Source organism: Prionailurus bengalensis, chromosome A3, assembly GCF_016509475.1.
Source record: "Prionailurus bengalensis isolate Pbe53 chromosome A3, Fcat_Pben_1.1_paternal_pri, whole genome shotgun sequence".
In the NCBI taxonomy this organism is placed as follows: Eukaryota; Metazoa; Chordata; class Mammalia; order Carnivora; family Felidae; genus Prionailurus; species Prionailurus bengalensis.
In genome coordinates, this window is record NC_057354.1 from 30294641 (window position 1) to 30312913 (window position 18273).

Consider the following 18273-nt stretch of genomic DNA (forward strand, 5'->3'; position numbering starts at 1 on the left):
CACTTTAATAATTCCTCTGATTGATGAACACAGAATATCTTTCCATTTATTTGTGTCTTCTTCAACTTCCATCATGAAAGTCTTGTCGTTTTCATTGTGCAGTCCTCTTACCTCCTTGGTTAAATATATTCCGTAGTTTTTTTTTTTTTTTTTTTGGTGCAATTGAAAATGGGACTGTTTTATTTCTCTTAAGGATAATTTGTCAGTGAATAGAAACACACCTGATCCTTGTATGTTGATTTTGAATGTGGTAATACTGAATTCATTCATTAGTCCTAACAGTTTTTGGGTGGAATCTTTAGGATTTTCTATGTATAAAATTATGTTGGGGAGCCTGAGTGGCTCAGTTGATGAAGCCTCTGACTCTTCATTTCGGCTCAGGTCATGATCTCGCAGTGGTGGGATGGAGCCCTGAGTTAGGCTCTGTGCTGACAGCATGGAGTTGGCTTGGGATTCTCTCTCTCTCTCTCTCTCTCTCTGCCCCTCTCCTGCTCTCAAAATAAATACACTTTTAAAAATAAATAAAAATCATGTTATCTGCAAACGGGGATAATTTTCTCCCTGTCTGATTTGGAGGCCTTTTATTCCTTTTTTTCTAAGTGCTCCGACTAGCATTTCCAGCACTATGCTTAATGAGAGTGGTTGGTGTGGGGCGCCTGGGTGGCGCAGTCGGTTAAACGTCCAACTTCAGCCAGGTCACGATCTCGCGGTCCGTGAGTTTGAGCCCCGCATCGGGCTCTGGGCTGATGGCTTGGAGCCTGGAGCCTGTTTCCGATTCTGTGTCTCCCTCTCTCTCTGCCCTCCCCCGTTCATGCTCTGTCTCTCTCTGTCCCAAAAATAAATAAAAAACGTTGAAAAAAAATTAAAAAAAGGAAAAAAAATGAGAGTGGTTGGTGTTAAGTATCCTTATTTTGTTCCTGATCAACCAATCACCATTGAATATGATGTCATGTTAGGGTTTGTTATATCTGGCCTTTGTTATGTTGAGGTTTACTCCTTCTATACCCAATTTTCTGAGGGTTTTAATGAAAGGATGCCATACTTTTTTTTTATTTAAAAAAATTTTTTTTAATGTTTCTATTTATTTTTGAGACAGAGAGAGACAGAACACGAGCAGGGGAGGGGCAGAGAGAGAGGGAGACACAGAATCGGAAGCAGGCTCCAGGCTCCGAGCTGTCAGCACAGAGCCCGACGCGGGGCTTGAACTCACACACCGCGAGATCATGACCTGAGCCGAAGTTGGACGCTCAACCGACTGAGCCACCCAGGTGCCCCAAAGGATGCCATACTTTGTCAAATGCTTATTCTGCATCTATTGAGATGATCATATGTTTTTTAATCTTTCTATTAATGTGGTATATCATACTTATTGATTTGCATATGTTAAACCATCCTTGCATCTCACGTGAGATAAAACCCATGTGATCATGGTATATGATCCTTTTAATGTGCTGTTGAATTCACTTTTTAAATATTTTGTTGAGAATTTCTGCATCTGTATTCATCAGGAATATTGCTTTGTAGTTTTCTTGTATGGTCCTTATCTGGCTTTGTTATCAGGACAATGCTGGTTTCCTAAAATGAATTTGGGAGTGTTTCCTTCTCTTTGAATTTTTTTGGGAGAGTTTGAAAGTGATTGGCATTAATTCTCCTTTAAATGTTTGGTAGAATTCATCAGTGAAATCATCTAGTCCCGAGCCAACTTCTTAACTTGGACCTTTATCCCACTGACTTTTAGCTCTCTTTGTATAAAAGATACTGTGGCTATAAATTTCCCTCAAAGTACCACTTTCATGGTAAATCCAGCTTTTGATCATTCAATTTTTATCATGCAGGTTTTTCTCCATATCATGCAGTTTTAGGCATTTTAAGACATGAAATATGAGTGGGAGTCCCATGGGGTCCAGACACCTCCCTGATGGATAAGAGTGTGGAGAGATGTATTAATGATGTTCTTTATTTTTTTGCATTTTATGATGGTTTGACATCTTGGTTGGGGGGTGGAGCTTGGTGTTTGGGGGAGAGACTGCCCCTTCCTGGGCTGGCTAATTCCTAGAGTTAATGAAAATTTGGCTATGAATATGTCTTTCATGTGCAGACCAACCAATTCTGAGTCTATACCCACAAGCGCCGCCTTTTTTCTAGCTCTTACCAAGCCAGTATTTGCCCTGCCCTAAATCACCACAGGGCCAGGTACCTGACAATTAAAGACCATCCCTGTACCCCATGCCTGGCCAATCCTGAGCCGTGCTTTGCCCTTCCTAGGCTCTCCCCTCACTCCTCCTTCGGCCTCCTGGCCAAACCTCATGCTTCCCCATGTGATCCTGCATGGCATAGCATGATCCCTTCTCTTGGGAATTGTGTGTAATAAAAACTTCTTTCAGTGGCATTAACCTCTCCATGTCATTACTCAGGTCATCTTTATAAATCAGAATCCCATGGGTACAATTAAGACAGACGGCAGCTTTAGAAAACCATCTCATTCAACCTCTGGGGCTGCCTCTTCTCTGCTGCCAATGCAAGGAGTGGTTGGTTGCAAAAACTCCCCAAGTCTTCATGCCCTCTGAAGCAGGATCCTGCTGCTCTGCCAGCAAGAGGTAGAGTTACTCTCCCCACCCCTGGAACCTGGGCCGGCCCTGTGACTTGCTTGGGCCAATAGGATGTTATGGAAGTAAAATGTGCCGTCATAGAATCTCCCAGAGGCCTCACAAGCTTCCACTTATTTTCTGACAGGGCTGGGGCTAGGATGAGACAGGATCACTACTATGAATTTTTCCTTCTGCCTCAGGTTCCAACATGACTTGGCATGACGCTGTTACTGATCTGATGTTCAGTTAAAATTTTGATATTTTGTTCATCATTGATTTTTTGGTTTTAATTTTGATCCTTTAAAAGATTGCATTAAGATCTTATTTATCTTGGGGTGCCTGGGTGGCGCAGTCGGTTAAGCGTCCGACTTCAGCCAGGTCACGATCTCGCGGTCCGTGAGTTCGAGCCCCACGTCGGGCTCTGGGCTGATGGCTCAGAGCCTGGAGCCTGCTTCCAATTCTGTGTCTCCCTCCCTCTCTGCCCCTCCCCTGTTCATGCTCTGTCTCTCTCTGTCCCAAAAATAAATAAACGTTGAAAAAAAAATTAAAAAAAAAAAGATCTTATTTATCTTGATTGCCTTTTGTGTGTGTGCTCAAGTGCATCACTTGCCTTACCCTAATCCTGGTCCTGCTCTTTAGAACCCTCCTTAGCTGTCATGTGAACAAGCTATGGGTACATAGTCTATTCGTCCTCATCAGTCTATGCAATAGGTAGCCAAACCCAGAGGCAGAATTGCCCAACTAGCCAGAAGTTGACTGCAAACATATGAGCCCAAATGAACTACCAGCTGAGTTTAACCTAATTTACCAATTCACAGAATTGGTTATTTTAAGCTACTGTGTTTGGGGGTGGTTTTGTTATGCAGCAACAGCTGGCTGATACAGAAGATCACTCAGCAATTCTTTCATGAAGAATGGGGAGAGAATAAGTGACTTCTGAGAACTTCCAAGGGAGGCAGAATAGACAGGGCAAAGGGATCATTCAAGCTAGGCAACACTGTCCTATGCCCAGGTCCATCTGGGGCCACAGCTGCCATCTGAGGCTCCACCCACCAGCCACCACCCCTTGGGACCCTCAGGGAGCCCCAATGGGGATGAATTTACATACAGAAAAGACTCACAGAAGCTTGAGGTCAGCATATCTTTCTTCTGACTTCTACTTTGGTATCCTTTTTAAAACAGCTCCCACTGTCCCCTCCCATGGAATGGAGGGAAGGCTGGGTAATGTCCAAAGTGAGAGGGCTACAGCAGAACCACACTCCTCCAAAACCTCAGGTGGAGGACCGATAACAGAGGTGAGGCTGAGGAAGCATCTGGAGGACACGGCAGGAAAAGGGAGGGAGGAGGATCCCAAGGATTTTGTGGATTGTTTTGTTTTGTTTTGTTTTTGCAAGGGCCAGGCTCCAGGGAAGTAGACTCAATCTGAAATGTAGGGCCCCTGGAGCCCAGGCTTCTGGCCCAGCATTCACTGGATTCTGCAGAGCTGGGTCTAGGTAAAATACATATGCAGAGACACCCAAGTTCCCTGGATAGAGACCTCTCCCAATGCCCAGAATGACCCAGCCTCCCCTGGTGACAGGACGTCAGTGACTACATGACCTTTGCTCCTTGGACTGATAGATTCTTGGGCTGGAATATATACCCTACCAGGATCCCCCCAGCCATAGGGAATGGGGCAGCATTGGGCATCTTCTGATAAGGCTCCGGGGTCCTGAAGTGGGTGGGGGCAGAGCTCGACTCAGGGAAGAAACTTGCAGGCTGCAAAAGTGCAGGAAGTGTGATTCACTGGCTCTGCCCCTGGGAGACCAAGTTCTTGTGGTGGCTGTCAGCAGTCGCCTGTCTGTAAGTATCCTCATCTCAGGAGCCCCTCTCACCAGAGACAGGATCTTGGCTTCTAGACTTGACCTGCTGCAAATGAAGAGGAGAGGTCACCCCTGAGGGCTGGGATCCCTTTTGCTCCCTCAGTGAGGACCGATGACCCAGAAAGAGATACAACTTCTCTCTCTCCCACCCTAGGGACTGCCAGCTTCTGGTCTCCATGACAGTAGCTTTTCCACAAGGTCACATCTCCTTTGCATAATAACGCTCAAAAACCTCAGTAGGGGAGGGCAGATGAGAGACAACAGAGATGGGTGGGTGAGGTGGGGAGGGTCTCTACCTACCTTGGGGTTGCAGGCAAGGCAACAGGACAGAGGCTTCTCAAGGTGGCTCTTGGGCTCTGGCAGAGTTCTTAAGGTCTGGAGCAATGGGTGGAGGACAAATGTTGTGACCACAGGCAGAAGTCTCTGGAGCAGGGTGGGGACAGGGGCCTCAAGGTAACTGGGAGATAAATGAAGGGGAGGCGGGGCGTCTAGAAGGAGGCAGAAGGCAAGAAGAGCCCACCCTCACCTCCCTCCCCATCTCCTACCGTGCTTCACTCACCCCAGAGTCCGGGCTCTTCAGTGGTTGCTGGGCCTGACTCCATCCTGTGAATGCTCCTAGGGGGAGGGTCCTGGTGTGGGCCATCTTTGGGCCTAAGCATCGGGATAAGAGGGCAGGAGATCAGAACAGTGGTCCTGAGCAGGTGTGCACAGCCTGAGTTCTGCTTGAATGAGTCTCTACCCTTCTGCTCCATGTCACTCCCTCCAGGTCCCTTCCTGCTCCCTCCTGAGAGAGGCCCCTGGGCCCAGGCTCCTGCCTTCCCAGAACCACCGGCACTTCTCTCTAGCCCTGACATTTCTCCCAAGCTCTGCCATCACCCCAGCACCCTGGCACCACCCAGATATTGGCATCACTCAGGTTCCAAAGCGGGGTGGACTTCCTCCCCCAGGAGCAGCCATGCCTGCGCCCCTTGTCACTGCCTTTGCTATTGCTGCCCTCAATGCCTCCAAGCCATGCTTGGCTGCTTATGCCCCATTGCCCAGCGCCTTGCCACTTCCTTTGCTATGTCTCTGAAACAGTCTCCGTCGTCCATAAGATTCTGCTTTAGTGCTGATATGCAGTTGTCCCCCACCCTGCCCCGTCTCTAGACCCCCTTATGCTGACACACCAAACTCTGACCACCTTGCTCCTCCCCCATTGACCTGCAATCACTGCTCATTGTGTCAAAGCCCGTCTCGGAACCTGGGACCTGGCTGGTGGCCTGCCCTGTCTGGGATGCCCTCTGCCCCAATCTCTAGCCCAAACCCTGCCCCTTCTGGCAGCTTGCCCAGAGCACTCCCAAGTCCAGGGAGTGTCAGATGTGCCATGGGGTGCCTCCCTTGCCCAGCACCCCACTGAAGGGGCCAGCCCTAGGTCAACCATGCTTAGGTATTATGTGATTCTCCTCCCAGGTCATGGAGAACTGGGTTAGGGACAGGCCCTTGGCACAAGGGCAGCCAGTGCCATAACTAACCAGCGGTAAGGAGTAAAAAGGGTGTGCTGGGTCCAGCATCTGGGGACTTTAAAGGTGTACAGAAAAGATTTAGGCAGAGGAAGTGGGAAAGGGGGCTGACAACTCATGAGAGGCTAGGAAAGTCTGGAAGGGCACAGTGGAGCAAGAACTGCATTCTTAGCTGGCAGAACAATGGCAGTCTAGGATGAGGCAGCCCCCTGTTGGGAGAAACACAACAGGTGGGGGGGGGGGCTGAACCACATTAATGGGGAGGGGAAGAGGGCCTCACGGGGGTCCACATCATCGGCTCCAACGGAGGCCATTGTGGCCTCCTGCTCAGGGCTTCTTCCCACTTGCTTCTGCCCATCTCTCTGCTCCTGGGGGGAAGGTCTAAGGACCCCACCCCAGCTCCCCCAGGTCCAGCAGAGTTCTGCAGAGCAGCAACCACAGGAGTGGGCTCAGAGCCTACCCAGTGCATGCAGGACCCCTCCTTGAGCCGCAGAGGCATTGCTGGAGACGGGATCCCGGCTGTCGGTAGCAGCACCAGGCCAGACTGGCCCCGGGGAGCAGAGGCAGCAGAAAGCTAAGGATCACCACCAGCAGGAAGGCCTTGTGGTCTGTGGACAACAGGGTAAGGCTGCGTCCTCAGCATGTGCCCCGCCTCAGCCCCTCCCCACACCCCCTCCCTCCCTGGACACACTTTCAGGCTGTATAGGACCGCTGTCCACACTGCCACCAAACCCTGGCTTGTTGCAGGACGGCGGAGCCCAGCCCGGAGCACAGTGGCAGTTATGGTTACTGTTGCAAACCTACAGAGGGGAAAAGAGAAGGAGGGCCCCGTGGGATCAGGAAGTCCAAGGCCACGCCCTCATCACCTTTCCGGCCACTCACTCCATGGCCATGGCAGGCTGTCAGGCATCGCTCCAGCTCCCAGAAGGTAGTGTTTTGGCAGCTCCCGTCCTGGCACACCTATGGGTGGTGTGTGCACCAGGCAGTGAGGGGGAGTGACGTTTTGGCCTACAGGACTCAAGCATTAGGGAAGGGTTTGGTGTGCAGGGCTCACAGGGCTCACCATTCTAGGGCCACACTGGGTGCCCGGCTCTACCAGGCCCACGTCATGCAGGTCTAGCTGGACACCAGGCAGCAGGAAGACTCCCCTGCAGGTCACCTCGCTGCTGCCTAGTCCAACCGTGGAGTCCACCGGTACCGTGTGTGGTGCCAGTGGGCGCTGCTCCCCACCCAGGCACTGCAGCTTCCCACACTGTGCATCCCTGGGGACGAAAGTGTAGGGTGACCCCATGTCCAGAGCGTCCCTCTTGCCCCAGTGCACCACCCCGCTTCCCCTAACTCCGCCCCACTCCCCACCTCTGGGCACAAGGCACGAAGCCACCCTTGCGGTCCTGGCCACAGTTTCCATGGGCGTCTCCTGCTGAGTTCACAGTCTGGAAACAGGCCTCCGGGGCTGGGCTGGAGCCTGAGGAAGCATGGGCGGACCTCACTGGCTTCAGTCCCCACCCCCACCCCCCCATCTTCCCCTGCGTGGAAAACGGTGCATTCCCGAGGATGGGGCCAGCGGTACTCGGGTAGTCTCACCAGGCCCCCAGAGCTGCTGGCACTGCTGCTCCAGTGTAGGACACGCGCCATCCCGGCAGTAGCCCCGGCCGCTGGCGCAAGAAGAGCCGTCTAGTAGGAAAGTGTCCGGGGGGCAGTAGGGGGAGGTGCCCGTGCAGAACTCTGGGAGGTCACAGTCGCCAGCAGCTCGGCGGCACAGCACGCCAGCCGGCTTCAGCTACGCAGGGGACCGGGTGGAGGGAGGGCGGCCGATGGACAGCGAGACAATGGACATTGAGAGATCCACGCCGATACAGCGGCTCAGAGGCTGGAGGGCCAGGTGAGGCCAGGCGGGCCCGCGCGCAGAGCAGAGCCAGCACCAGCAGGGGCACCAGAGGGCGCCAATCAGCCAAGACCAACAGCCGGCTCCCGAGCGCCCCCTAACCCTCACCCCGAGCCCCCCCCATGTCCTCACCAGGCAGCGCGCGCAGCAGTCCCCGCGTGTGCACTGGGCTCCCGCACGCAGCGAGCAGTTGTGGGCGAGGCAGCAGGCGTCCGGGCACTCCTGGAGCCGGAGAGAGGGTGTAGGACCAGATGAGGGCGCAGCGACCCAGACCCCGGGGCAGGGGGCGAGCGGGGCGCCAGCCTCGGCCCCCGGGGACCGGGAGCGCGGATCTGACCTGGCTGGGGCCGCAGTCACACTCCTCGCCGTCCTCCACGAGGCCGTTGCCGCAGCGCGCCCGAGGCACGAGGACCCTGGAGTCCGGCGCGTTGGAAAGACACGTACCGCCCCCCTTGCGGAAGAAGGCGCGCAGCTGGCGCCGGCTGCAGGGGCTGAATACGCGTGGGAACGGGTGCCTACAGGAGGGGGAAGGACGTCTGGCGTGCGGGGACCGCCCCCCTCAATCCCCTGCTCGTCTGCGACCCCCTCCCGCCACTACTCCCTGTGCTTGGCCACACAGCCCCTGGATGCGCAGAAACCGCCTAAGCAGCAGGCAGCCGGGATCCTCCACACGCGGAGGCCAAAGAGGGCAAGTAAACTGTACACAGTCACACGGCGAGCCCGAGACGGGAGGGTGTCACGCCAGGACCAGGCAGCCCGGCACTCAAGGTCAAATCGCGACCTAGCGCCGTTTCTCCCGGGGTTGGAGAATCCTTGCTAAGATGTTCTGAAAAGCTCCATACTTTTGAGAATCCACTTCTGCGTTTCCTCCCTTTAAGCCTCATAAAGAAGTCTCGGGGTGGGTGCTATGACAACTATCTCTATTTTACGGAAGAGGAAATCGAGGGATAACCATTTCTCCCAAAGAAAGGCAGCTGAGGAAGGTCCCCTGGTCTAGCGGAGCCTCCCCGGGAACTCCTGCCGCCCCCCGCCCCCGACTGTACCCGGCGTCTGTACCCGGTGGCCGCGGCCATGACGCAGCCGCCTTGCTCAGCCGCCGCCTCCACGCAGCAGCCGTCAGGGTCGTGGCTGAGGCCAAGGCTGTGACCTATCTCGTGGGCCATGGTGGCTGCTGCGCCAATTGGAAGCTCTGAGTGATCCTGGGAGGGCGTAGGGACGGTCACTGCGTCACTGGGGGCTGCGGGGATGCCTCCTGTCCCTCTCCCCCCCGCTCCTGTCCCGGGTGGAGCTCACCGTGCTCACGCCTCCTGAACTCTCAGCGCGACACATGCCCTCGATGGGCGCCAGGCCCACAGTGGCGCCCTGGAAGGCGCGGCCCCTGAAGGCAGAACGCAGCGTGACCCGGTGGGGCCAGGATTCTGGGCTGCCCAGACGGGGACTCACTTGGGCGTAGGAGGGGACCCACGTGAGCAGCTGCGTGGAGTCGTGTGGCCACCGTGCCCACAGCCCTCGACGCCACTGCAGGAAGGCCCAGAGCGTCGCATTGGCGTCTGACGTGATATGGCTCTGGTCTTGCTCTGTCCACACTTCCAGGCCCGTCAGTGCCACCTGAATATCCAGAGTCCTGAGAATCTGTGGACGGGACCAGGCTGAGCTGGGGGACAAGATGTGCCACAGTGCCTGTGTTCTTCCCCGGGGGCGCCCTCTCCTCTCTGCTCCATAGTCTTTGCTCATCTCCAACCCTGCCACCTCCTGCCAGGACTTGCCAGCCCATGTCGCAGTCACCCCCATTAGGACTCTCTTCCCGCCAACCCCAACCTGGTCTACGTAGTTGGCCACCTCCAGGAGTCGCTGTTTGGTGTGGTTCAAGTTCCTGTGCTGGGTCAAGAACTGGAAAGACATACAGAAGAGTTCCTGGCAGGCTGAGCTGGCCCCATCCCACCCCACCACCCCCCTGGGGCCTCTGCTCACCAGTGTGTGGTCAGCCACTATGTACAGCTCCAAGAACCTCGGGCTCCTGCGGACCTCCCTCCTCTCCTGGGATGAGGCAATGGTGACCCTGAGTGGCAGGCTGCCAACCCCAATTCCCAGGAAGCACAAAGTTAACTTTAAAAATTGCTGGAACTTGTTTCTTCAGCCTCCAAATAAAAATATCAGGACAGGAGGCCCTGAACTGGGGCTGTGTATTCCTGTCTTTTCTGATTTTCAGGGCTATGGATACTCCATTTCCACTCCCACCCCTATCTGTGCCCCTGACCTTGATCTGAGTGGCACGAGAAAGGCTGGCCATGTCCCCTTTGCTCCCGGCATCCCTGTGGCCGCAGGCCCCTTTCCAGCTGAGCAGCTGCCTGGTTGGGAACATCTTGTGAGTGATGAAGTCCTCGGAGTCTCCAGCTGACCGTGGATGCACATAATAACTGGCATTGCTGCCCAGTGTGATCAGGCCCCTAGAGTTCGGAAGAGTGCAGAGGAGGGTGTGAGGGGACTCTTTTTCCAGTCCCAGGCCCAGCCCCCTCCCCCAGAACTCCTCACCTCATCCCAGAGCAGGTGCTGAAGACTACCCAGGAGTCAGGGAAGCCCCTCACACGTCCATGGTAATGGCAGTGGTCCTGGAGAGCAAGGGACCCAGCCCCAAATCTCAGCCAGTGCTGAACTGGGAGGGGCTGGTGGCGGGGGGGGGGGGGGGGGGGGGAGGGGCTGGCTCCAGCCTCTCTTTAAAAAGAGGAAGCAAATGGGAAAGGAACGGTGGAGAGGTCCTCAGGGAGTGCACCCCCCAGCATCCCTTACCCTGTCCTCAGAGCCCATGGAAGTATCTCACCGTGTGGTCGGGGACCAGCACCACTGGCTGCCCATCTGGGGTATAGTGGGTTTCTGTGTATCCCGGGGCCAGCAGCCTGCTGGGAGGGGGTGTTATAAGGGTCACCTAATTCAGCCAGGCCTCCTCCAGGATGCCCTCCAGCCTTCCTCCCTGAGCAGCTCCATGAGTGAGGCATAGGGCTAGGACTGGAGAAGCACCCAAATGTATCTTAGGGAAGGGACAGGAGCGACTGTGTGCTGCTCAGCTCAGAAAAACCTTGGGCTGGAGGGAGAAAGGTGGGGGGGGGGGACAGGAAGGAGCCTTGGTGAGGGCTGAGGTGTGGGAAGTGGGTGTGTGGGAAGCAGCAGGGAGGAGGAGGAATGGAGAAACAGTTTGTGGTCCCTGTGGAGTCTATGGTGGGCAGCTCCTTCCACAGGTTTGGGGAGGGAAGATTCAGGAGACATTGATGAGGAGGTGGGGCGTGGAGCCAAGGAAGGGCAGTAAACTCCCTGGGTGGCCCAGCCTTGTCAGGCCTCTGTTCTCTGGCCCCCAGACCCCACGTTTCTCCCCAGCTGTCCTTCAGTGATGCTCACCCCATGCTTCCAGAGAAAAGAGAATCCCCACCTGTCCACAGCTGCTCCTGCCTGCCCACCTGAGCAGGGAGCCCCTTCCTCATCTTCTTCAGACCCCACTCCATTAATGATCTCACCTTCCTTCTCCATCTTTCCAGGGTCCTTCCCACCAAGGTGGGTCAACTGTGAGCTAATGTCTCTTCTGTAAAGAAAATTCTCCATCCCCACCTCGCCTTGACCTCTTTACTGCCAGACCACTCCAAAGACCTGTGGTGCCTGCTTCTCCACCTCCTAGTCTTTCCTCCACCTTCTCCAGCTTTGCCCTCCCTGACTCCATGCACAGACTCAACCCAAAGAGCAGGTGCTGTGGTCACCCCCTCTCATGTGTGGGGACGTTGAACCTCAGAGGAACTATGGTTCTGTGTGGTGGAACTAGATACTGTTCCTGGTCCATCTGGCTCCATGGGGGAGAAGCCAACATGTGTAGAGTGCTTGGAACAGTGTCTTCAATGAAGCGAGCCCTCGACAAACGATGGCTGTTGATAATTCCATCTGGATGGTTTCCAGACCCCACACTCCAACATGGACACCCACCCCACCCAGCCCCGCACTGCCTACTCATTCACCAGCTCAGAATCTTTGGGTTTGCAAAGACATTCAGCCTTACAATGGCCTCTGTGGGGCCGCCTGCGGGGCTCAGTTGGTTGAGCTTCTGAGTCTTGATTTCAGCTCAGGTTGTGATCCCAGAGTCGTGGGATCCAGCCCCACAATGGGCTCCACACTGAGCATGGAGCTTGCTTGAGATTCTCTCCCTCCCGCTCCCTCTGCCCCTCTTCCCTGCTCTCTCTCTCTCTCTCTTGCACACGCGCACGCATTCTCGCTCTCACTCTCACTCTAATTTAAAAAAAAAAAGGCCTCTGTGATCTGGCTTTACTGGGACTCCCCGAATTCATTTCCCACTGCTCCATTCCCTGTAGATGGAGACCCTCCAGGCAGGCCAGACAAATCCCTGCCTCCCGAAGGAGTCTTGACCTACAAAGGCCGCACCTCACCTCAGCCCCGAGCACCTGCCCATCTTTGGAATCCATTTTGGATTCTCTTTGGACTCAGCACACCCTGTGAGCACCCACTAGGTGATGCTCATTCATTTCTGGCAGGAAGCTAACGAGATAATCCTGGGGCTGGAATGAAGGGTGTGCCCCACGGCAGGGCTGACCCAGGCTTAGCAGTCTACTTCAGCCTTGAGGGAGCCAGTCATGGGCTGGCAGGACAATTCCTGTACCTCTTCCTCTGGAGCCCTCGCCCCATCCAGCCTGCCTTAGGGGTTCCCCTCCATCCCTGCCCCCAGCACTTATCCCCTCCAGAGAGCGGGAGCTGCTCTCGGCTCCCGGCCCCCTCCCCTGCCTGCTACTCACTGGTTCTTCTCCAGCTCGAGCAGGAGCTGCTGCCCTTCAGCCTCCAAGGCCACCAGCCCCATGTCTAGCTTCGAGACCTGGTCAAGAAGGAGAGTAGGGCTGAGGGAGCAGGTGGGATGTGGAGCTGGCTGGCGAAGGAGAGCACAGGGGGCAGGGGGCAGCAGGCTCCCCACTGGTCATGGTAGGTGTGGATAGATGTGGGGGTGAGAACATGCAGGCAAATATGTTCCCAGACTCGGGACGGTTTTGGTTCTGACAACAGCCATTGGACATAGCCTGCTAGGGGCACACCTCATCCTCCAGAGGGATGAAACGAGGGGTCCCAGGAAGGTATCCTGACTTTCCCAAGGTTACTGGACCCTTCCTCTGGCCCTCCCTCCTTTGTCACAGCTGGAAGGCTTCCTCGAAGTGGGGAGGACAATGGGGTCCTGAAGACATTGGCTGGGGGAGCATTAGGTAGCCAGGCTCAGGCCTCCTTACAGCCTCGTTTCTTGCTGCTCCCCAGTCCCTGTAGAATTCAGACTTTACTCCCTCCTCCTTCAATTCTGACAAACTGAAAATTCCCCTAGCCTTCCGAAGGCCTGCCCCACACCTGCTTTGCTGAGACCATAAAGTAAACCCTGACCCCCTACCTCAGGCCAAGAGAAAAAACATCTCAGCTAGATGTCACGGGGGCTGGCCTGGGCCAGCCCGCAGCCTCTCCTTCTCGCTAGCCTGTTTGCCTCTCCCACCCTGTGGAAATACCCCATCTGCCGGCCCCCCTACCTTGTCCACTCTGCCTGGCTGGGGGCCCAGAGTTGGAACCAGCCCAGGAGCATCCTGGAGAGCTGCTGTGTCTTTGGAATGCTGGCCCTCACCCTTCCCTGCACCATGCACTGGGCTGGGCCCCGGGCCAAGGGGCTCAGATTCTTGTGGGGGCCCTTTCTCTGCAGGTGGGAGGCAGACAACCCCGCAACCCCAGCCAAAAGCCCCCCACCCCAAGGCCCCAAGCATGAGCTCACATGGCTGGAATGTCACTTACTTTATTGGAAAAAGGTTTGTACCCAGCGCAGGCAGCAGCCCCAGATGGAAAGCCTTCTCCTACCTCACCTCCACCCTGGGCTCCCTTCTCTCTGTCCTTCTGCTGTTTTTCCTTGCTTCTTGCCCTCCTGGTGACCCTGCTCCTCACTACACACCCCATCCCTAACCTGAAATGTGGGTATTTCCTGCCTCTTGGACAGGATTCCCTGCCTCATCTCTGTCTGCTGGCCTCAGCTTGGCAGGCTTCCCGGCGGTGGGGGGTGGGGGGGCAGGGGGGCAGGCAGGGGAAATCAAGGCCCTCTGAGATGCCCTTCCTTGTCACAGCCTAGGCTGGACTGGGAGGGAGGTGCCCAGCATGTGCCCAGCCTTGCCCTCTGCCAGTGATGCCCCGGCTCAAAGCCCGGGTCAGCACCATGCTTGAATGGGGGCCCCTGAGGGTCTGGGGGACCCAGTAAGGCCCTAGGTTAAAAGCTCCTGGGCCTATGGGGGCCTTCCAGCCTTCATGACAGTGCTCTACTGCCTTCCTTGCTGGCTTGGACAGTGGTTTGTCGCCTTTTACCTGAAAATTCAGGATGAAGAAGGCTCTCTAAAATTGGGGGACATTGGCCAATGGTTAGAAGCCTTTCAGACCTTAGTGGATCTCACTAGGTGGATCTCTGGGCTAAAGAGCTGTGTGACCTTGGGTACTTTCTCCAACCTCTCTGGGCTTCAGTTTGCCCCTCTGTGATATGGGGATACTAAGGGCACTGGCCTCCTGATTTGTAGCAAAGCTGTGTGGCACATACAGACGGGAGCACGGTTATTCTGGAAGTGTGTGATGGGTGGGTGTTGGCAGCAAGTGGGGCAGAGCATCCTGGAGAAGCAAAATCAGGCGGGCCTGCCCTAGGAGGGTGACCCGTGCCCCCTGGTCAGAAGTGGATTCTGCACGAGCCAGGGAGGCTGAAGTATTACTGGAGGAGACAGCAATGTGCCCACAGGGTAACACGTTCTGGTAAACTTTGCAAAAGGAAGATATTTTGGTGTTTGCATAAAGAGGTCCCTGAAAAGTTTCAGGGCTCACAAATTCTGGCCCTATCTCTGCCTGGTGGGGAGGATAATTCCCCTGGATAATTCTGGGAGGAAGGGAGAAGCGGACGGTGGGGCAGGAAGCCTGAAAATGACTTCCATGCGTGCAGGCTCTTGTGATCTCATGTGTCTCCCCACCCCCACCTGCCAAACCTCCGGAAAGGGGCCTAAAAGACCCCAGCCAAACTGCCACGCTAAACTTTGAAGACGGGGAAAGGGGCTGGGAGACCCCGGGGCCCCCCGCAAAAGGAAGGACGACCTGGCACTGACCGGCTCCTCCAGGGTGACCGTGCGCCGGGGTCGTCCATCCAGGACCCAGTGCAGGGTGACTGGCTCTCCAGGGTTGTTTCCTGGGGTGAAGACAGAGTAAAAGCTGAGGGGGAAGTCTGAGGAACATAGAGGAGTAGGGGACGACAGAGGGGTGAGGTGATAGGACATCAGCAAAGAGGAACAGGAGACTCCACCTTCATTATTCAGAGGTGTAGCCTGGAGGAGGGTGGCCACTCCTCGGGCATCCTTGGAACTGAGGAGCCACCAGGGAGGTGGCAGAACAGAAACAGAGGAGCCTGGGAAGGATAGCTCAGCTGGGCAAGCCAGAGGCCCCACTGACCTGGGGGAGGCTTGGGGGTCAGAGATTACAAGGAAGAGACCAAGCCCCCCGTGCAGAGGAGAAGGAAGAGGGAGGCAGCCTCGGGTATTTTTAGCCTGGGCAGCAGATGCCTTTGGAGTGAGAGATCTGTGAAGAGAGGGTGCCTGTGTCTCCTCCACCATCTGAGAAAAACAACAGCCAGATGTCTTGGGCAGTCCACCTTGCCCAGACAGCTCCCTTGGGGGCTTCACGCTGGAAGCAGGACTTCCAGGGACCCTAGCTTGGAAGCCCCTTTCTTGGATCTTGGAGGTGGGGAGGCCCCGGGGGGGATGGGGGGGGGAGAGAGCCTGAGTGCTCCCAGGCCGGGTGTGCTTTAAGGGGGCCCTGGAGGAATACCAGAGCCAAGCATTACTCAGAAGGCTCTGGAATGCTCCCCTGGAATGCTCCCAGCCCCCCACCCCACAGTGGGTTCCAGCAACCCTCACTACCCCTGCCCAGCTGCCCAGCAGAGCCAGGCCCCAGGCAGCCCAGAGCCTGTAGGCAGCCCTCCCTGCCCTCTGACACAATCCCTGGGGAGGCAAGCCCAGCTCCCAGGACTGACGGTTCCCCAGCACCCAGCCTGCCCCAACCTCACGCTGAGATGGCAGACTGTGGAAGTGGCTCAGCTCTTGCCAGGCCACTCCAAGTCCTTTCTCCTCCTCCATCTTCTCCCCCAGACCCCAGCATCAAAGACCTGGAATAGCAGCAGTTCTAGGAATCCCCTTCCCCCAGGAAGCCCTCCCTGATTGGATGAGAGAGCTGCCACGGTTGGGCAGGGCGGGGCGGCGGGGAGGGGGGTGGGGAGGGATCTGAGTGCTTCTGGGAGGAGGGGTAAGCAGGGTGGGGAAGGGGTGTCTCCCAGCCCAGAGAGGACTTAACTGGGTGTGGAAAAGTACTTCTTGCTGGCCCTAAGCCTCCTCAGTAGAGAGGGGAGGGTGTGCCTCTGTGAGGAGGGAGAGGGAGGAGCAGACAGAGCTGTGGTGAGGAGGATTAGGGCGGGAGCTGAACGGGGGAGCCAGTGTGGTGTCGGGGAGCACGAAGCCCCTCTCCACTCCTCCCAGGGGTCCTATCACCCTCTCCTGACCCCATGCTGAGGAGGAGGGAGCAGCCATCCTCAAAGGCATAAGGGCTATCATCCCACCCCCTCCTGGCCCCAGAACAGAAGAGGACCCCATCCCTACAGGTACTCCCCACAGTGCTCTGGAACCCAGCACTCCCAGGCCACCCAGCCCAGCCCAGCCCAGCCCAGCCCTTCCTGCCTCCCCCCTGATGTCCTCCCAGGCAGGTGGCGGGGCACTTCACATCCAGGACCCCGCCAATTCTACCCACCGGGGTTGCTGAGGTTACTTCCCAGGGTCCAGCCTGTCCGGAGCACCCTTCGTTATCTCACCAAACAAGGCGACAATATCAACGACACACACACACTGCCCCAAGGCCCTGGGGTGTGGGGTGAGCATGGGGGCCAGCCTGAGTGTGGAGGCCATAGCTGGCCCCCTAGTCCGAGGGCACAGCAGGGACTCTGGGGAACAGTGGGCTGGCCCTTAAGGGATGGAGGTGCAGGAAAAAGTCCACACTGGTGGGTGGGGTCTGGGGGTGGTCAGAGCAGAGAATCCTAGAAGAGGGGTCTGGGGACTTGGGCAGCTGCTTAGAGGAGAAGCCCCCCACCCCCTCCAACCACCATCACCACTGCTTTGCCATTGGCACTGTGTCAGTCTGGACTCCAAGCCAGCCCAAATACAGCGGACAGTCCCTGGGCTGGTCCTACGGAGACCCTGCCAAAGCCTGGGCGAGCCCTGTTCTCCTGGCCACCGTGGGTGGGGGGAGGGCAGTTCAGGCCCTCCATCCCCTGAAAGTGACCTGGCCTGCCCCGCGGGGCACATCCCACTCACCTTGAAACGCCTCGGTCCCCGACACCTGCAAAGGTAGCCACAGTAGCAGCAGCAGCAGCAGCGACGCCTGCGACCCTCGAGCTCTCAGAGACCCCCGGCCCATAGCTGTGAGTGCCTCGGTGTCCACGCTGCGGCTCCCGGCTCCCGGCTCCGCCCCGGCTGGATCCAGGCCGACCCACGGCCAGAGCAGCCGGCCCGCCGCCTCCCGACCCTCCCGCGCCACCCCGCACGGAGCCCCGAAGCCCATCCGCCGCACCCTGACAGCGGGCCGGACCTCGTGCGCCCTCGGGGAGCCGGAGCCGCCGTCTAAGGGCGGGAGCAGGGCCGGCGGAATCCGTGCGGCCCCACAGGGGACCTGCCCGCGCCAACCAGCGGGGGTAGGTCTCTGCGCCCTCTCCTCGCGGGGGCGGAGCGGGGTGGAGTGGGGATGGGGCGGGGCCCCTCGGAAAGGCCTTTGAGGACCTTTGGGGGTGGGGGGAGAGAGACCAGGGCTGGGGGCCACCTGTTGCCCCTCGGGTCTGCGCAGGGAGCGCCCCCCTCTGGGGTCTCCTGGGGCGGACCTCTCTGTCCCCGCCTGGCCACCAGTCCTGCCCAGACGCGCCCTGGCCAGAACCCCGCGGAAGTGCCCCTAGGAGAAGGGAGGCCGGGCGACCGCGACTGGCAGGTGTGGAGCTCGGCTGGACCAGCTCGGAGCTCGCCTGCCTCTGCATCGCGGTGGCCGCCAGCCCCTGTCCCCGCGGCGCGCGGTGGTGGTCCAGCCGCAGTCCCGGGGACTTGATGCCCCCGCAAAGGCGAGGCGGCCGACAGGCTCGCGGCTGAGGGCCGGGGCAGCCCTTGTCCCTGGTGGTGGCCGGAGGGAACAGTTGCACAAAGCCACGGAGGTCCAGACGTGGGGGGTTCCTTTCGGCTTTGGTAACATCCGTTTCTTCTTTTGAAGATTTGCGTGCTGCGTAGTAAATGCGGAGTAGTAAATGCAGCGGTTCGGTTAGGAAGAGTTCCAGCTTCAGTTTCCATCGCCCCCCTCCCCCCCCCCCCCAAGAGTTCCCCTGTGCC

At 57.1% G+C, this 18273-nt stretch overlaps 1 protein-coding gene across 9 annotated transcripts; it reads right to left on the reverse strand.

Annotated features, from left to right (window-relative positions):
• Nucleotides 1-3715: 3715 nt before the first annotated feature.
• On the reverse strand, nucleotides 3716-18226 carry ADAM33 (ADAM metallopeptidase domain 33). Of its 9 annotated transcripts, none has more exons than XR_006300841.1 (22): nucleotides 17221-18226; nucleotides 14974-15053; nucleotides 12619-12695; nucleotides 10653-10728; nucleotides 10367-10443; nucleotides 10092-10281; nucleotides 9806-9871; nucleotides 9653-9724; nucleotides 9300-9466; nucleotides 9128-9212; nucleotides 8891-9033; nucleotides 8172-8349; nucleotides 7967-8056; nucleotides 7534-7729; nucleotides 7306-7414; nucleotides 7013-7211; nucleotides 6832-6909; nucleotides 6641-6749; nucleotides 6410-6557; nucleotides 5010-5101; nucleotides 4751-4907; nucleotides 3716-4496 (listed from the first exon to the last, which is right to left on the reverse strand). XR_006300841.1 is itself a non-coding variant. In XM_043602797.1 (22 exons), the coding sequence occupies exons 1-21, from the start codon at nucleotides 17465-17467 to the stop codon at nucleotides 4788-4790; spliced, it is 2568 nt and encodes an 855-aa protein (XP_043458732.1). In that variant the 5' UTR covers nucleotides 17468-17619; the 3' UTR covers nucleotides 3716-4493; nucleotides 4751-4787. The 9 variants fall into 9 exon arrangements, 4 of the variants coding, with proteins under 4 accessions (XP_043458732.1, XP_043458731.1, XP_043458734.1 ...); XR_006300840.1 differs by having other exon boundaries at nucleotides 3716-4493; nucleotides 10653-10731; nucleotides 17221-18225; XR_006300838.1 differs by having other exon boundaries at nucleotides 10653-10731; nucleotides 17221-17620.
• Between the last annotated feature and the right edge of the window lie 47 nt (nucleotides 18227-18273).